At 42.0% G+C, this 20,167-nt stretch overlaps 1 protein-coding gene across 1 annotated transcript in view; it reads right to left on the bottom strand.

The window, feature by feature from the left end:
• Nucleotides 1–2,215: 2,215 nt before the first annotated feature.
• Nucleotides 2,216–20,167, bottom strand: part of SLC16A10 (solute carrier family 16 member 10) — a 66,020-nt gene continuing 48,068 nt past the window's right edge. Inside the window, exons 5-7 of the mRNA XM_060238210.1 lie at nt 14,249–14,392; nt 6,256–6,484; nt 2,216–2,805 (exon numbers count right to left, since the gene is read on the bottom strand). Coding sequence (XP_060094193.1) covers nt 2,570–2,805; nt 6,256–6,484; nt 14,249–14,392 — 609 coding nt within the window. The 3' untranslated portion in view covers nt 2,216–2,569. The remainder of the gene's footprint in view (nt 2,806–6,255; nt 6,485–14,248; nt 14,393–20,167) is intronic.

Genomic DNA, 20,167 nt, shown 5'->3' with positions numbered 1-20,167 from the left:
TGAGGGCAGCCCCCTCCCTCCCCCACAATTAAAATTTGGAGGGGGGCAGCAGGACCAGTCACTGGCTTCCCTGCATGATTTAAAGGGCCTGCTGATCAGCTGGTTGGTGGGCTTTTTAAATGGTGTGGGGAGGCCAAAGCTGCTTCTGCACACTCCTCCCATGCAATCTGAATCATGGGGAGGGAGGCGGCCATAGCACAGGCCACAAAAGTGGCAGAGAGCATAGGCCCAGATTGGGGCCCCTGAGTTGGGGGGCTCTGACTGGAAGTCAGAGGCAGGGTCCACAGCCCCTCCCCTCCGTGGCTACAGCCTGGGGCAGAAGCCAGCCAGCAATTAGGGACTGGCAGAGATCTTTGTCACCACAAAATGACATCACTTCTGGTACAACCCAGAAGAACCAGCATCACACCACTGTGACACTAGCCATTTTCCCAGAAACTCCATAGAGTTTTGAGGAAAGTGCTAGAGCATCACCCCAGTGCAATGAGAGTGTTTCTAGGTCACACTGGAAATCACATCATCATGTGGCAATGAAGACTGCCCTCCTTCACAGTAAGTATCTACCTTCCCCCATCACCCACTGATTGTCATATCATGACTGGCAACCCTATCCATAGGGTATGTTTCTGTCTCACACACCTACGTGGATTGTGTATTTACTGAGTAGGAGCTAGAAAGCTCCTCTTTTGAAAGCTCCTGTGGCAGGATGTTTTCAGACCACTGAGTGGAAGCTGAAGCTTTTTGCAATAGAAAGGGTGCTACTTCTACCCCACAGATAATGAGGGAAGCATTTTAAAAAGAGGTGCACAGGACAAAAATAATTTTAAAAAGACAGGTAATGGAGCATTTACCAAAATACAGGTTCCCTAGGAGAAAAGATGAGCAAAATATGAATATTCCTATATTGGCCTCAGCATTTATCTTGAGTCTATTCCTTCATCTTCAGATGTGCTACTGTGCACATGGAGGATAGAGAAAGAGCCAGACTATCTTATTTCCTTGGGCTGTGCTACTGCAGGACCTGTATACACGGTTTAGGCTTGAAACCGGAATAATTTTAATGTAAACTTGAGTATACCCTTAGAATTGAAATTAAAATTTAACTTTACAGTACTGTGGGCCAAATGGAAATATATCAATTTAAAAAAAAAAAACTCATTTCACTGAACCATTCATATTAGATATGGTTTAACATTACAGGCAGCTTATTAAAAACAAGTGCTTGAAATGTAATACCTAGGTACTAAAATAAGATACAGGAATAGACTTTGAGGGAGGAGTATATTCCTTTCCATATATATATATATATATATATATATACACATACACACATACATACATGAATAAGCACTTCATTGTAATACATTCAAAGAAGCATACTATAATATTTCCCCAATGTCCACCTTGAAAATGTGAAGATATATAGATGGATAAGCCCATTGCAGAATTAAGCTGTTGAAGATATGGAGTAATTGCTCCACCCCCACACTTCTCCTTGCTTTGGCACAAGCCATCGATTCCCCACCAGTTGCTCCGCAGCACCTCTTGCTTCAGGGCTACTTCCGATTCCCGTCGCAGCAATTGGAACTCCAAAAAAAAAGCATCCTGTTGCTGCGACGATAATAGGAAGAAGCCGCAATGTAAGAGGTGCCTGTGGAGCAACTAGTGGGGAATCCATCGCTTGAGCCGGCTCAGGGAGAAGAGCGAGGGCAGAGGTGACGAATCACTCATGGTACGGTTACAGACATACAGAAAGCACCAGTATTACATTATACAATCATGTAGCCTAATTTATAACAATGGTTTCCTGAAGGACTGAACATTGTTCAGATGTAAACAAAGTCCCTTGGATTTGTACACCCATTCTTCATTGTTTCTACCCCCTCCCCCGGACTTCCCCCACATACATCAACTTAATTTAAAAGACTTCTTTTGTGGCAAACCACAGTGTGTTGTTACATCTATGTCACAAACTACGATTTGCTCCATTCCTACAAACCAGGATTCCTAACTGTGATTTAAGGCTGCAAACCTGTGCTGTTCCTGAACCCTCTAAAATTAATAGGTTTACGCACACCTAACTCAGCACAGGATTAAATTGTAGAGGGGCTTGAAACAAACCCAATTAAAATAATGAAATGTTTTAAAACATTCATTATATACTAAAAATTAAGAATAAATTAATGTAGTGGCACTGGATGGATCAGAAAGTTACTGAAGAAAACTGGATCCTTTAATAGGTAGGCAGAACTTTCAGGTTCCGGAAATGCAGTAAAAACAACAAACACCCCTCCTTTCAAACACACAGTTCTTGCACATGCTCACACAGAGGGCAAGTATACTTTGATGATACAAACCTGTAAAGGAGAATATGTGTTCTGAAACCTGAATCAAGCTCAATTTTAAAAGCATTTGTTACTGTTAGCAGTTTGATTTTAAATGTCACTATTACTTTGATAATTTTATCAGGTCTGTGCTTTCAAGTACAATCATTTGGTACCTTAGTTTATAAACAGAAAGCTAGTCCTTATAAAAATAAGTTCAATCTGGTAGAAAAAAATATAAACAATTAAATAACAGTTTCAAATTCTTTGCTGTTTTTTTCAGCTGAGTCCAACATGGCTGCATTTCTGGTTTCCAACATTTTCTCCTTCGTTTCTCCATCTAGAGGTCTAGCTTTTTCTTTGGCTTTTTCCTTTGCATGCACCCAAGGAATGAAACAAAGCACAGCTCCTCCAATAATAGGGGGAATTCCTGCTAAGTAGAATGCTACATCATATGTACCTAGGTAATCTCGTAGTATACCTATGGAGAAAATTAAAAAAAATTGTCAAGATACAAAAAAAAACCCCCACCCTTAAATTGGATTTTCACAATGCTTAGTGACAGATGTACTACAATGCTAATTACAATCATAATAATCAACCAGCCTAGATTACTGTAATACTAAAATGCTATATACAAGTGATGTGTCATCCTTTAAAAAAATGGCTGATCTTGATTTAAAAACTTTTGAGTGGGGAAAAACTGTGGAAGCCAGAACCATTTCTGGGTTTTATGCCTAAAAGTAAAGGTCTTACCCCTCTCACAGAGAAAGCACAACCACTCTCCTTTATTCTGCAATTCTAATCTTTCATTCTGGCTAGTCCCTAAGCATTGGAAGAGTAGCAGAGAGGACAGATGAAGAACTATGTCAATCTCAGGTCTTGGTTTTTCGTGCTTTGGTTTTACAGGTGCTAGCACCAGCCACTGCTGAAAGCATACTGAGTATTACATACTTCACTATTAATAGTCTGAGGAAAGTATTGGAAGAACATGCTACAACCACCCAAATGAAATAAATAGGACTGGGTTCTAATTAATGCCTCAATGGGAGATTGCCTTGGAATACTATGTTAGCAAGCTTGAGCTCCATCATGGGATACAGATGTAATGATAAAGGACACATCTTTCCTGCTTTCTTGTTTTTCCAGGCAAAATTCCGGTTTCTGCCATGGTCCTACAAAACTCTAAATAGTTTGTACTAATTAAATTTAGATAATTTGCCCAACCAGGTTTCATCAAAAATCTTTACAGCCAAGCACATGTTCAAGTGTTACCACGCCATTTTAACTCAGCTTGTTTTGTGAGAATCTGATGAGCAACTCAGTCCAAAGGCCTGCCACACCTGAATGTTGATGCAACATCAATCTGTATATCTAATTCTCAACATAGCCTTCTGAGTGCAGATACTTATTTCCACAGATCAGGGGCACAGATCGGGAAAAGATATTTTTTGTACACTTGAAGCACTCCTCAGGTGTGCAGAAAAATCTGAAACTTTAAAAAAATTACACAGAGGTGTTTAAATCCCCCTGCTGGAGACCCCTAGGGAAGATGCCATCACCACTGCTAAGACCCCCAGGAGAAGCTGTTAGAGGTGTGAGAACAATGGCTACAGTAATAACTGTCCCAGCCACCTCTAGGACCACCGCCAATTAAGACACCAGTAGGGAGATTTGACTGTCTCTTGCCTTGAAAAAGTCCAGGGGGTTACAATAAATCGCTTGCAGCTTGACTCTGCTCCTCTGTGTCTTCGGGGTGGAGAGGAGGGGAGTTAATTTCTCCATAGTCCTTTGCTTCCTGTGGGAGCCAGCATCTAATCTGCTCTAGATGATATCTGACCATCCAAATTGCTGCAATATTGTCTTGCAGTAATTAGATATACCCTGACCTTGATGGCCCAGGCTGACCCACTCTCGGAAGCCAGGCAGGGTCAACCCTGGTTAGTACTTTGAAGGGAGATTACCAAGGAGTTCTATGGTTTCTACAGAAAGGCAGACACTGATGAACCTCCTATGACTCCCTTGCCTTGAATAACCCAAGGGGGTTGCAATAAATCCCTTGTAGCTTGACAGCACCATTGGTGCTATGAATCTTGCTGGGATCAGGAAGGAACCTACAAAACTAGGCAGGTAGGTGGGAAAACACATGAAAGCAATGAAGCCAGGAGCAGAGGGGAGCTGTTTAAATACTGAACAGGCAGACCAGAGGGGAAACTATCTCCCTGACTAGCAGGTGAGCAGAGCAGGCGGGAGCCCACCAAAAGGCAGAGAGATCCAAGCAAGTGCCAGTACACCTCAAGAAACTGGCACACAGCTCTAGCCTGCTGCTTCAAATGGGGCTCCTAGGTAAAACTGGGGACCTGTGCTTTTCCAGAGCTCTGGAAGTATGTGCAAGCTTATTATTTATGGCTAGATTCCAGAAGTTATGTCTGCACAAAAACTAAGAAGTCCAAAGTATACTGGAAGAAAATAGACCCAGCATCAGAAGTATGTAGGTTTTAAAGACAGACAAACAACTTTTACTGAATTGAGTGCAGCAAGCTGTGTATGAGTAGAATATCTTAAAGATCACCACACAGGGCTGAGTGGAGGGAATTAACTCCAAGGCAACAAAAATGTAATATTCTAAATGTAAGCCGGTAGGGGAAAAAAGGTTTTGGGCCTAGGTCTGATTAGTAGACTGCAGATATTCAGATAGGCCTTAAGTCAAATCAGATTAGCAAATAGCTGGTGTGTACATAGGCTTCTTAACTGATGTGTATATAGGCTTGTATTAATTTGCATGTTTAGGAAAGGCTCATGGGCAGAGTTGCTTTTACAACTGATCCCCAACTGGCAGAGATCAGCTCCTCTGAAGAAAATGGCCACTTTGGACTCTATGTGATTGTACCATTCTGAGACCTCTCCCCTCCCCAAACCCTACCCTCTCTTGGATCCACCCCCAAAGTCTCCAAGTATTTTCCAGCACAGACCTGGCAACCCTACTCATGGGGCATGCTTTTGAAAGGGCCACTGTGACTAGGAGAGATAGTATACAACAGAACTGGGCTAGCTGAAAGGACAAGGAATTATTATTGAGATGTGCCAAAGGTAGTGCTTTCTGTAAGGCAAAGCCTATTTCCAGACTTTGGATCCAAAAAGGACACACAGCTGAAACTGCTAATTGAGAAAAATTGTACAGTCCTCCCGGTGGTTAGGAAGAGCAAGGAGCAGAGATTGCTAACCGCTGTACTCTTCATCGACTGCCTTAAATCAACACCCTAGTACAGAGCTGCCCCACTTCATCTTGTCGGGAGAAAAGGAGAACTGTTCCTAGAGCAATGAACAAGCTTGAGGATTTCTCCAGCATCTTCACAAGAAGGTTTCCTGCTGTTGCAAGAAGATCTTCAGGAAATCTGGGACTCTGTTCCAGGCATAGCTGAACCCACAGTGCCAACTACGCCTTCTACAAAGTGGATCATGAGTAGGACTCTGCTCTGGGGACACTGGTTAATAAACCAGTATTGATAGCTTTGGGAACATTTTTTACAGTTGCATCCTGTTACTCATTTCTATCCTAACCTTCTCACTGAAATAAATTGGATTTACATTTTGAATCTGTGAATATTACTCTAGAATTTGAACCTAGCCTTTGAAAGTCAGGGAGTTATGTAAAAATTCTTTGAGCACTTCCAGTTATGAGTTTCTCAGTAGGTTCTATTTGGATTAGAGAAACCTAGGTTAAAGTCTGTTTAATTGAACTAGAAAGAAAATAATTTTATTTACAACTGTGACTGGAAAGCCACCAATTTCTATCTGAGATATAAATATTAGAGTATGCCTACCAATCCCAGGTGAATAAACACTACAGGAGCATAATAAATTAGCCTCAGCAAGGTTAATCATTGACTTCACAAGAGACATAATCTTGCATTACACTTGCAGTCCTTACCTGCAACAGGAGGACCAACTGTCATTGGTATAGACATAAAGCCCAAGAGGAATCCAATTGCCTGAGAAACATCCTTTGCACCAACTAGCTCAAAAGCTATAGGTGCCATAATGCTAATAAAGCAGCCATCAAAGATTCCCATGAAGAGGCAGACAGCAATGAGACCTCCAAAGGAATAGCAGAGTGGAATCATCATAGACATCAGGCCAATGAAGAAAAATGAGATCACCTACAAATCAAGAAAGGAAAGTTTAAATGTTACATCACATTGGCAGATGCACAGAATTCAGAAACAAGATTCAGGCTTCTTAATATTATATCTGCATTACAGATTATTTCTAATTGGTAAGATAAATACAGACTTCATTTACTGAACTTGTATCACAAAATACATGCTGTTGGTCTCTGCTGGGCAGGGGTGCAGACTTTTCAATTTCCTGGGGGTGGGGTGGGGGAACTGGGATCCAGCCAGAGACATTTGATCCAGTGACATCATAGGGAGGAGCCAGTGACATCACAGGAAAGGGCCTCCATTATCACTTCCTATGAATTTATGGAAAAACTCTCTCCCCATAAATGTAGGGAGCACCCTCCCTTAACAATGCCCATGGACTGGGCTAAATCCAGAAAAAGGTGGGAATTGGCCAGTGGTTATAGTGGTATCTCAGAGGTCTCTTCCTGTGTCCTGTTTTTTAAATTCACTTTTAGAATAGTCACTTTAAGATCTGCAAATATACATATGTGCATAGGACAAACTAATGGTCACAAATTTGGCAGTAAAAGGCAATACAGAAAAGCTTTAGGAGAACATTTCCCTTCCCCCTGCTGTTTTCTGATGACCCGGAAGCACAATCTTCTTTACCTCCCCCCCCCCCCAAAAAAAAACAGACACCCTGTGAGGTAGGTTGGGCAGCTGCCCTTTCAAGGACAACTCCTACAAAAATGATGATTGACCCAAGGCCATTCCAGCAGCTTCAAGTGGAGGAGTGGGGAATCAAACCCGGTTCTCCCAGATAAGAGTCCATGCACTTAACTACTGCACCAAACTGGCTGTCACCAACTATATGTTGGGTTCAGTATATGTTAACAGTTTACAGCTGCTGCTGATACCAGGGCTTGACACCTAAATCATTCAGTTATCACTTTTATTCAGAAATCAAACTTTCATTTCATTTAATGTACTCAACATATCCTGCCCTACTCACAAAATAGGCTCAGGATGATTCACATCATAAAACCAACAGGAGCAAAACAATAAATAAGATCAATGATTAATAGCAAAAAAAAGGCTCATGTCAGATAAAATAAGTGTGTGTGCAATCTAAATGAAACAGTGTACATGCACACAAAAGCTGATGCCCAGAATAAAACTTGGTTGGTTCTTAAAGGTGCCACTGGCCTCAAATCTTGTTCTTAAAGGCCTCTGGTCTTCATGGCCACACTCAATGTCACTTTCCCCCCAAATGTAAATTGGAACCAAGCAAGTATTTTGAATCCACCAAAGAGAGCCTGCAGTTTGACTGTTGGTGCATTAAATGTGGAGGGGGAAGGAGTGTCACTATTATCTTGACAATTGCTGCCCTATCCAAGACTGATTGGTTCATCATCTTTTCCACCTCATGAGACTTTCAAGGCAAGAGACAAGCAGAAGTGGTTTGCCACTGTCTTCCTCTGCACAGCAGCCTCAGCTTTCCTCCAAGCACTACCCATGGCCATTCCTGTGTAGTTTCCAAACTCTGATGAAATCTGGCTAGTTTGGGATATGAGGGCTGTGACTTCTTTTTGTATTGAAGAACATCTGTAGATGAAGATTGACACCTAGCCTCTGGCGTGGGGGAAGCTCAATTAGCATTTCTAAGGAGCTGAGCTTGGGTTGTAATGTCATTCATAAAGTCATTCACTGACTTTGAAGCTCAGAGGGAAAATCACACATAGCCTTTATCACCCCATTCATGCCTTTGAAGCCCCAAATCCTGTGTTGATTGCCCAGCGGGGGCTTAACCCCGGGTGGGAAAATCCTGGGGGGGCTGCAGCCCCCCAGCCCCCTTGTACTTTACGCCTATGCTGCTGGGGTACTATCAGTCAGAAATAATGAAGGAGAAAAGGTTCACCGGGGAATTCTGAAGAGGCTAAGCCCTCCCAAGTGAAATGACCAACAGAACCCTTTTGTTTTCTTGAATGTTTCTGCAGTTGACAGACTAGGTCCAGGAATTCGATGCTTGGAACTCAATTTCTAAGAACGTAATGCCACCCCCCATTCAAATTGGAATAGGGTTGGTCAAATGGTTTCCACAAAAATACTGGACTCTCTTGATAAAAATCTGTTTATCAGATACACAGGGATAGAGTTGCAACTCCCCAGGCCCCACATGGAAGTTGGCAATCCTATATGGGAAGTTTATTAATGACAATCTATGTTATACTTTATATTTTACATTAGATTGCTCAACTTTTATCCATTCCCCACCCCCACCCCCCAAAAGCTCATCTTTATTCCAGTACCAAGAAAGAGAAAGGGGGAACTTTTTTACAGTTGTCAAATTTGGCCAAATATTCAAACAAGAAGACTTATTCAAAGCTTCAGTGCGTTTCTAGCTTTTCTGATAGACATTTGCTAGTGCATACTGAAAAGAGACCAGCATGCACAGTGGCTTATTTCAGGTCCAAAAGCAACATATGGGCAACTCATTCCAAAAGCACAAGCTGGAGTATCATAGTATCATAATGCCCCTGTATAAATCAATGGTGCGGTCTCATTTGGAGTACTGTGTGCAATTCTGGTCACCGCACCTCAAAAAGGATATTATAGCATTGGAAAAAGTGCAGAAAAGGGCAACTAGAATGATTAAAGGTTTGGAATACTTCCCCTATGAAGAAAGGTTAAAACGCTTGGGGCTCTTTAGCTTGGAGAAACGTCCACTGCGGGGTGACATGATAAGAGGTTTACACGATTATGCATGGGATGGAGAAAGTAGAGAAATAAGTCCTTTTCTCCCTTTCTCACAATACAAGAACTCGTGGGCATTCAATGAAATTGCTGAGCAGTTAGGTTAGAATGGATAAAAGGAAGTACTTCTTCACCCAAAGGGTGATTAACATGTGGAATTCACTGCCACAGGAGGTGGTGGCGGCTACAAGCATAGTCAGCTTCAAGAGGGGATTGGATAAAAATATGGAGCAGAGGTCCATGTGTGTGTGTGTGTTTGTGTGTGTGATACAGAGTGTTGGACTGGATGGGCCATTGGTCTGATCCAACATGGCTTCTCTTATGTTCTTATGAAGAAAGCATGCAGGCAAATATCAGAGACTCTGGAATACTCACCAAGATAAGGCTAAGGACCATTCCTAGCTGCAATTATTTTTCTGGTACTAGAATCAATCTAAGAATGGCTTGATCAAGGACTTGATAGCAGCTTCATGAGGCCTAAATAAGAGTTTGAATTTGAAGTGTTTTGCTGAGCCCATGTGCAGAATTTTTTCAGGGATGGGGCAGTCCTTTAGCAATTTATAGATGCGGGACAACAGGTACATTCCCTACACACCATGGAGGGGCTGAAGCAGGTGGGAGAAGGACTGATTTTGGGAGGAGCCCCCTGCATCAGTCTAGGTTGCCTCCCCACCCCTCTTTGGTTCCTCCTTTGCAAATTGGGACTGCTTCTTCTGTCTCATCTTGGCCAAAACTCAGAGATCAACTTCCCCAACTGGGAGAGGAAGGGAGCTTTCCTTGAACCTCTAACCAAAACAGAGTTTTAGAACTGCACCATCTACCCCCACTTCCTTTCACTAAAGCTCTATGTGGGCAGAGTTCCTGCACTGCACTATCTATCCCCCTTCCAGGCTAGAGATATTTTCTGTGAATGTGTTGGAGGTTATTTGCACACTCCCACCCACTATCCTTATTAGCCTTCAGCAAGGGCCCTTGCCACTCCTTAATTGGCATTGACAGATCTGTGATGGGAAGGGACAGGTAACTGCAGCAGCCTCCAGTCCTCATGGAGCCCACTGGACAGACCCATTCCATGGCAGGAGATGGAGAGACTGGCCAAGCCACAGAAGATGGAAGCATGAGAGACAACTCCAAGTGCTCCTCCAGGAAACACCATTGCCATGCTGTTTGACACAGTTTGTCCCTTCCCACTTTGTGCAGCACCATCTACCTACAGCATGGAGGGTGGAGAAGGGACAGCTGGCAAAGAGGACCCCACCTAGTCTCTGTCTCTGATACTTCCCAGCCCATTGCTGCCTGCCTTGCTCCCTGGTGATGGCAATTCTATTGGGGTGGGCCTAGGGATGCCAAGTCCAATTCAAGAAATATCTGGGGACTTCGGGGGTGGAACCAGGAGACATTGGCGGCAGAGCCAGGAACAAGGGTGTGACAAGCATAATTGAACTCCAAGGGAGTTCTGGCCATCACATTTAAAGGGACAGCACACCTTTTTAAATGTCTTCCTTCCATAGGAAATAATGAAGGATAGTGGCACCTTCTTTTTGGGGCTCACTTGGGGGGTACTTTGGGGAGAGGCACTAGATACTGTACTGAAAATTTGGTGCCTCTACCTCAAAAAACAGTTCCCCCAGAGCCCCCAAAACCTCCAGATCAATTCCCCATTATACTCTATGAGAATCGATCTCCATATACGGAATAATGACTCTGAAGCAACGGATTGGCGTCTCGACTCACAAGTTGCTGCCAACTTCTTCAAAGTAACACAGACACACCATCCCAAGAGGAAGCCTTTCAATCAGAGACTGAAGCCTCCAAAGGTACATGGGCCTCTGGGGGCGGGGCTTCCCCCTGCCAGCCAGCTGACTGGGGGTGGAAAGGAGCCTGGGAAAGTGGAAGAACCCCCGCTGGGACCTGGGGATTGGCAAGCCTAGGTGGGCCTGCTTGAGGAGGTTCTGTCAGTCACAGGGACATGTTGTAGGGCTTTCCCAGCTCGACCACCTACATCAGGCAAGTTCAGCTTTAGCATTCCCAGGATTGCTTGGGGACTTTACTAGAAAACATCAGGCATTTATATGTCCAGTATTTTCTCAACGTTTTTACTGTCAGAACATTCAGCCCTGGATCAGAGCTGGCAACCTGAGATCAGAGCTGCATCATTTGTGGAGAGGAGGCTTCTGCCTTCCCCCATCTACATCATTTTCCTGAACTGAAACAGCTCTGCTGTTTCGTACCACTTGGGAAACTTAACAACCAATGATGGCCTGCCCATGTATGTGACCATTTTGGATTTTAAAAATGGTACAGGGAAGAAATTTTAATCCCCTTTCTTCCTCATGCCATGGCCCTGATTTGAACCAGGTCCCCACAGGCATAGGAAACAAGCCCAGAATTGCCAGACCACATCTGTTGATCCAACTAAGAGACATACCCAGGAAAACTGTAACATATTGTTAGGCCCACATACTTGCTGTTACCCTTCAAACGTCAAAGGGAAATTGGGTTAACTTTCCTTCCTGCCAACTGCAAACTCCAGTGAATCAACCAAACGTATCCCTTTCTACTCACACAGGAGAGGAAATATTTACCTAAATTACAATAGACAGAACAAAAGGACTTATTTGGATGGCATCTCCTACAAGAGCTTTGGAAGATTAAGATACCTTTAATTGAACTTCTATTAAAACTCTTTCTGACAACCAAAATTAGAGAAACTATAGTCCTGATCATCTTCCTGTGATCAAATAGCTATACTGTCCAATAAAGTTTTTCATACAGACAGAGCTCACATTGGAACAGTTGGTCCTTGACCATGTGTGTTCTGGTCTAAGTGTTAATCAATTTTATCAATAGGTACCAGTGTGGTTTGCACAATATTTAAGTATGCCATTGTCAGGGTTGCAAGCAGGCAACCACTTAACTTGGGTTCCCAGCAGCAACCATAGCCATGATAAAAGAAAAAAAAAAGGGCTTTTTATATTGCAAACAAGAGTTGATTTTAACAGACTTCTTACTTGGTATCATTCAGCAATATCACTATTTCTTCAAAGAACACTTTATTACTCCACAACCCTATTTATCCAAAGTCACAGCTACAGCTGGCCCTACAGCTACAGCCAATTATAATAGTTATTTGCATGCACTCACTTTTTTTCTCTTGCTTACTTTCTTTCCAGTAACACTTGACAATTCAAGTAATAGAAATCAGTGACTAACAGTGCAATCCTAAGAAGAGTTACTCCAGTCTAAGTGTATTCATTTCAATGTGCTTGGAACGGAGTAACTCTCCTCAGGATTGCACTGTAAGCTAGATATCTCTCACAGAAAGAAGCCTTCCACTGCTGCAGGAGGCGTGCCGTCAAGGGGAGGCACCGTCATTAGCAGAACAGAGTCACAGGACCAGTCCACTATTCCTTTGCTTTCAGTGCCTATACCAACTCCACATGTCAGCTCCAAAAGAATGATCAGAGAGAGGGAAATGGAGCAAACCAGAATTATGCAAATATCTATTTGTGTTGATCCAAATTTGTTGTTGGTATACTAAAACCATTTCAGTGTCTGCCAGCATTCTGGATGTAAGGATGTACATTTGGATATTTACAAATTGAACAACTAAGTGAAAAAATGCACCTCAAGTTAATATACATTAATCTTCAAATCCTCCCTATTTTATGGTGTCTAGCTATCTGGCTTGGAGTTCACAGAAGTCAGAGGGAGGTGGAGAGGGGATGAGAGGGTCAGCAGATAATATAACAGAAGGACATTTTCTAATCAGTAGTTACTTGCCTAGAGTTGCTACACCTGTGGTTGGGGAACCATAGCTTTTTGGGGGTGCTTCCCCGCCACTGAGCAGCTGCCTGGGGGGGGGGGAATCCCACCCCCAACTGGTGCAACAAGCAATGTGATGACATCACCCAGAAATGCCAGTGTTGTCAACATTATGTGGTGGTGCTCTAGTTTTTGGGCAAAGCTTTAAGGTAAAATCAGCTACAAACCATGGAATTTTGCCCAAAAACTAGAGTGTCACCCCCTGATGCCAGTGATGTGATGCCATCACTTCTGGGTGACAACACTGCACCACACATGCTTTGTGCATGCATCAGAAGATCCCAGAGAGGACCAAGGATCCTCCTACCGGCTGCCAGATAGGACCTGGCAACCCAACTCTTGCCACTGAAAAGGGTTGCTCTTGAATTTATATTTATACCCGAATATTTATACCCTGGACTCTCAAAAATATTTCCAAGGCATCCATTAAAAATAAAACAATTAAGAAGCATAACATTTCAAACATACATAGCAGTACTGTCCTCAATACTACAAAATGGCCTTTTGGGTTGTCACCTGAGGCCCCTGAGTCAGCTGAATTACTGAAACCAGCCAGAGACTTTGGAGAATTGTATTTTTCTTGGTCTGTTATAGTTGAAATTTTCCATTTATTTTGTATGCTGCTTTGAGTCCTCAGTGAAAAAAGTGCAGTATAAACACTTAACTAACATGTAGATTAATTGGAAAGAAAAAAGGCAAATAACAAACAAGAGCAGCAGTATTCCAATTTATAACCTTCTGTTTTTTCTGCTGTTTTACTGCTGAGGTACAACAGACTGATATTGTAGTTTACAGTGAGCAGTAAAAACATCCAAGGAACTAGCAAGTTGCAGGGTAAATATTTGCAAAAAAACAAGAGTCCCATTTCATGAGAAGAAGAGTTAAAATTTTAAATAAGTTTTTAAATATATAACTTGAGGGAAATAAGTCTATTTGCCCGATAGTTTAAAAACAGGTTTGGCACCATGTGGACCTCTCTAGTGTTGCAAAGTTTTGGTGTCACAACAGAAGAGACCTTGGTACCCATCTATCTTGCTACTCAAGGCTTATTTCAGGTAAACTGTGTAACATATTTTGAATCTCTAAAAATTACATACACATACCACATTCTGAATAACAATATTCAGGTAAGGACATAGAAAGGAAGATAGCACAAATAGGACTTAAGCCTCTAGTACTGTATTATTTCCATTTGTTAAGGCAATAGTGAAGTAGATATACCTGTAGATAAATCTTTTTTGCGCCAGGAACATAATCTGCAATTCTTCCAAAGATCAATCGGCCAGCTCCTGAAGTTAAGCCAAGGCAAAGCAAAAGTGTTTCATCTTGAACATCATCACCAATCCGTTCTTTCACATGTTTCAGCTGTTCAGAAAAAGGAAAAAGCAATTTCAAAAAGAACTCCTATCAAGCACAATCATAGAGAAGATGGTTCTTTAAGAAACGACTTCTGTTTTTATTCTAGGTCCAGTTTGCTCTTGCATGGTGATCATTTTCTTTGTAGCTCTTGTTGCTATTGCAAAAGCATTTGAAGCACATGGTGGCTTCCCCCACACTTCCCTTGCTTCAGCCCCCTCCCCCGCCACTGTTCCCTCACCTTCCCCACAGGGCTTTCAAACATTGACAGACTGCTGAAGCACAACATCATAATGATCTATCACCCCAAATTACAAGTTTGTCTAAATTCTCAGCTTTTATTTTGTAAGAAGTCAGTCTTGAGCCATTAAAGATGATTAAATTATATCATACCATGCAGGTGGCCAGGAGGGACCTGGAAACCCAAATTGAAGGAGTCGGGCCCCACACCGGTGGACTCTGAATCCAGATCTGGTGCCTGAGCAGCTGGGTAAAGAAACAGACCCAGCAGCATCAGGAAGTGGGAATGCTTCCCAGCCACAGCCAGGCTATTCATTCAGGCAGGAGCTGGATGCAGAGGTCAGACCTTAGTCTCCACCTGGTTCTCCTGAACCAGTGGAACATAAAAGCAGGAAGGACCATTAGACCCTTTGGGAGGGAAAATGGGGTGCTCACCTAATGGCACAGCACTGATCAGTGCTGGTTCCTGGAGCAGTCTTTAGAGGATCAGGACTGAGATGCTGATAGAGAGCAGCAAGAACCTACATCTGGAGGATGACAAATCTGCTGAGAAGAAGTGACACCTGGGCTTTGGGGATGTCCTCAAATGGAGGCAATGGAACACACTGAGCAAGGCTTGGTGTGGAGACAACTTTGCTTGCAGCCCTTTCAGTGAACAGAGTGCTAGTGTGTGAGAGAGAGCTGGGAAGTCAGAGGAACTATTAGATTTGGGGAGATAGACCATTATTATGCACTAGTGCAAATGCAATCACTGATTTTTAAAAGCTCTGTGGCTGCAAGGGGTGGGGAATGGCAGCCACAGAAACAAGCCAAATGTGGAAGATCTTCAAATGTGCACCTTCGGATCCATACACTGAGCAAAGGCACTCTGTGGTCTTTCCAAAACGTTTTCAACAAACCAGGTTTGGGTTGCCAGCCTCCAGGTGGGTCCTGGAATATGCTGCTTTTACAACTGATCTCCAGCTGGCAAGGATCTGCTCCCCTGGAGAAAATGTCTGTTTTGAAGGGTGGACTCTATGGCATTGTACCATGCTGAGGCCCCTCCCCTCCCCAAACTCACCCTCTCCTGGATCCACCCTCAAAATCTCCAGGTATTTTCCAGCACAGACCTGGCAACCCTATTTGGGAATGATCACAGCAAAGCAGGGAAAATGCAGCAAGTATGTAATAGAAGACAAAGTCATGAGTATGTTCCAAAGAATCCTACTCCAGAGCAAAGCTTCCATGTGGAAGCAACAGTTTGGAAAAAAGTACTTTGTTCATTCAAGGAACAAACATCAGTTACAAATCTATGCAACTGAAATCAATGACAATCATACTATTGTAAAAATAATTTAACATTAAATACATTAATCAATCTGTAAAATAAGGAGAGATACCAATTAATTATTAAGTTTGTTATTTCTTGAAGGAGCATGTAAAATCTTAACAACTGAAGGCCAAGTACAAGAATTGGAGCAAAGGAAGTTGCTATCTATGGCAACATTTGGGGAATGCTTTTCATTGATGCACACTTAACTGAGGATCAATTCTGACATCAGGTCCATTGCTTATTAAATGGGAAGCTGAGAGCTGGATCTGAATTTAGTCCAAGAACTCAGTTCTTCCACATCTGTCCTGTTAACAATACATAACTGACAGAGTTGATACTGCTGATCATCTGTTTGATGGTATACGGTGCATGGGTGTATACCAAATCTGAGTGCAACAAGCCAGGAGTGCACCTAGAGTGGAGACAAACCAGAAGAGGAAGGAGAGAAGGACAACATAGATACACCAGTGGGTCAAGTCAGGATACAATTTTATTGATTACAGGTTCATCAGATCTTGGTGCAGCATAGATGGGAAACAACCAATGCCACTGATAGCCTGGCAATTAAACCCCCAATCCACCTTTTAAGGATAAGCAGATAAAGAGAAGCAGTTATAAGAAGTGGTAGAAGCCACTATTTATGCCTTTCACCACCTTCTAAGGATCATGGTCAGCATGCTGGTCCCTGATGTGGTTGCTATGTCCCTTGTCCCCTAAGCCCTTTAATTGGATCCTTCTTTTAGGCTCATGCAGGGAATCCACCCTGCAAAACTGGGTGTTCTTCAGTCTAGTGTCTAATGCCACTGTGGCTGTCACAGGAGCCAGACAGCCTAGCTTGTCTGGGTGTATCACCAGATCAAAGGAAGATGCAATTTATGCAACAGCTCTGAGATCATTTAGCCACACATCAGTGTTTTCATTGGAGAGGTGTCACCATCAGGCCTGTAGAGGCTGTCATGTTTAGCCAACAAGGAGGCTGAGCAGACTCCAGCAAAGAGACTGAGCAGACAACAACCATCACTCTTTAAATGTCTGGCACAGACCAAAGGGAAGCCCCCTGGCCTTACAGCTAGTGAAAGGACCCTGGACTCTGGCATGGGACCCTGTGATGGACTTGAAAACAGTCCATGCAGCCAAGCTTGGAGTGAGTTAAATAGCAAGCTCACTGGGATTGGCTGGTGTGCCTCCTAGCAACCAAAGTGACTTAAAAGGGGGGCAGGGTTGAGACGAGGGGCTTTTTGCTTCAGTCTGGAGTTGCACAGGCAGGAGAAAGACCTGTTTGAGCATTGAGAGCTGTGAGGGACGGAGCTGGCGACAAATAAGGCTCTGTTCTGACGAGATTTTTAATTTTTTTTAGAGGCCAAGTAAGCCTCTGGTGACACCTCTGGTTTAGGAGTGCTGACAGGCCAATAGTCAGACTCCTGTGTAAAATCAGAACATCATACACACACTGATAGCTGAGGAGTTGAAGTTTGGTTATGGGAGATCCAGGACAGACAAAGACTTCAGACAAAAAGGGGCTTGATTCCTCTCTTCTTCTGTTCAGCCAATGTATAAAATTCTAGTCCCAATTGCTTATTCCATAAAAATGTATAATCCTTTTGTCTAATATGCACTTCTTGTAAACAAACTATAGTACAATTTTGTTTTTTTATCCAATGAACTGTTGCCCTTGTTTGTGGTGAATTCAGTCCATTTACATTCCAAGATATTAATTTGTAATCCATCATGGTGCAAATTCTTTATTTTCTCCATAAAATCTACGCAGTTCCTGTGTGTTTGTAATTGCGATCCTTTTCCCTTGAAGTTCAAAGATCAAACCTTCAGGTATTGTCCATCTATATCTCATTCCGTTGTCACGTAATTTTTCTGTCGATTTTTTATATGCATTCCTGTCATTTAACACTTGTCTTGGCAACTCTTTCATAATTCTTATCCTACTACCTCACACTATCAATGTTTTTTCAAAGTTTTTGTTCATGATTTTTCCCACCATTTCTTTTGTCATAAATCTTATGACCACGTCTCTTGGCAGATTGTACTTTTTTGCATAGAGTGAATTCACTCTACATATATAATCATACATATTTCTATTCTCTTCAGGATCTTCCTCCAAAAATTCTGCAATTATTTTTATTATGTATTCTTTCAAGTCAGATTCTTCATCTTCTGGTACACCTCTCAGACGAATCTGTGTCTCCATCAACTTGCAGTCATGTATTATCACCTTTTCTTGTAATTTTAATAAGGTGGAATCATGTGTTTTCACTCTCTCTTCCACCTCCTGTACTTTTTTTTGTTATTACTACAGTCTCATTTCTGAGATTCTCTATCTCTTTTTTTAATTCTTTTTTTGAGTCCTCAATATCTTTCCTTTTTTTTTTAGAAGCAGTTATCATTTCTTTCACCTCCTTCATTATCCTGGCTTCCATTGCATCTAATTGGGCTTGCATTTTCTCCATCGAACCAGACCTAGTATGAATTTGCTTCGTATCTGACATATAAAAAAGATTGAGAATTTTTATCTCACCAAATTAAATTTGTCCATCAGGTTTAATAGAATGAAGCTTGCCCTTTCCAATGAACCCAATTTCGCCGTCTTCTGAGCCTCCCAGGCTCAGATATTAATGTTTAAAGTTTTTATTTTCCCCGAAATGGCGGAAGCAACTTTTGCTTCACTTTAAAAATTTTCCTTCTTTTCCCTTAATCCAATTCAAATTTTCTTCACCACTGTCCAATAGTCCTTATTTTAAAATTACCAACTTAATTAACTCCACCAATTTTTAATGTCCCAGTCACTTTAAAAACGCTTTTAAAACTTTGTCCTCCCAACAATGGCCGCCGATGTTTCTCTCTAATATTATAATCCTAGAGTAGGCTGTTTACTTCTCTTGCTTCCTTCTTCTTCCTCTGGTACTTCCTGCTTTTCCTGCCACCAAGTCTCGTTTCGCTGGTAGAGAAATCTCGTGATGTCTGACGTACTTCCTGTGTTGACTGTGAGTGCTGCAGATCTATGACAATGGGGCTACTTCCTCAGCCGCAGATAGACAAAACAATAAATTCCTTTCTCCTTTTAGATTTTAAATTTTTAAATTTAAAAATTTAAATTTAAAAATTTTAGTCTTTTAAATTTACAAAGCTCAAATTTAGCCCCTTTTCTTCTCCTCCTTTCAGGCTTCCATTATATCCAACTCCCACCTTTTAATTTTGTTTTGTTTAGCTTTAATTAGTTCCGGAGTGAAAAGATAGCGATCAATTCCATTTTTTTTGTAGTTTATCCTAATCAACACCAGTCTTTTGTAGGTTAGATGTTTAAAGTTGTAAAAGAAGACTCGGATCCTGTCACGCTTAAGTCAAATAAATGAATCTGGAAACTTCTGTAGATGATGAATATGCAACTTCTCTCCAGAAATTCCTCAAAGCCTCAAAGGAGCCCCCTCCGGAACTCCCTTTCAGCCAAGGTAAGTCTCCTCAAAGTATCTGTGCATATCTTGGACAATTCTCTAGCTGAGAAAAGTAGGCAGAAGGCATTAGTTTGCCTTTTACTACCATGAACAGAAGTGCCAGCCTGCCCCCGTTAAGGAAAGCAGCTCAGCTCGCCATTTTCCGATCCCAGAAGTCCTCAAGTGTTCAGGAAGAAATTGATCAGACACCTAAACAAGATGTGCTGATAATCATAGGTGACTGGCACACAAAAGTAGGAAACAAAGCAGAATCAAATATTGTTGGAAGATTTGGGTTAAGAGCACAAAATGAAGCAGGAGAGCAGTTTGTAGAATTCTGTGAACAAAATTTGTTTACTACAGAAACATGCTTCAGGCAACCAGATGACTATATAGATAGGTGTCACCACACAGCCAACACAGAAATCAAATAGATTACATAATGGGAAGCAAAAGATGGAAAAGTTCTGTTCTCTCTACTAAAAAAAAAGACCAGGAGCTGACTGTGGTACAGGCCATCAATTGTTAATATAAAAAATAGTGAAAATCAACCATAAGAACTATGGGTTGAAACCATAGGTATTATCAAGGAAGTATGCACTATTTCTGTAGCCAAAAGAAATGAAAAGTCTCTATGGGTAACTGATGAAACTCTTAAAATTGCTAAAGATAGACAAGAAGCAAAAATAAAAGGTGACAAATAGAATCAGAACTCTAAATGCAGCATTCCAGCAATTTGCACGTAGAGACAAAATGAATTATTATAATTGCCAGTGTAAGGAAACAGAA

Source organism: Heteronotia binoei, chromosome 1 (assembly GCF_032191835.1).
Source record: "Heteronotia binoei isolate CCM8104 ecotype False Entrance Well chromosome 1, APGP_CSIRO_Hbin_v1, whole genome shotgun sequence".
NCBI classification, from domain to species: domain Eukaryota; kingdom Metazoa; phylum Chordata; class Lepidosauria; order Squamata; family Gekkonidae; genus Heteronotia; species Heteronotia binoei.
This window is presented reverse-complemented; position numbering and strand designations above follow the sequence as displayed.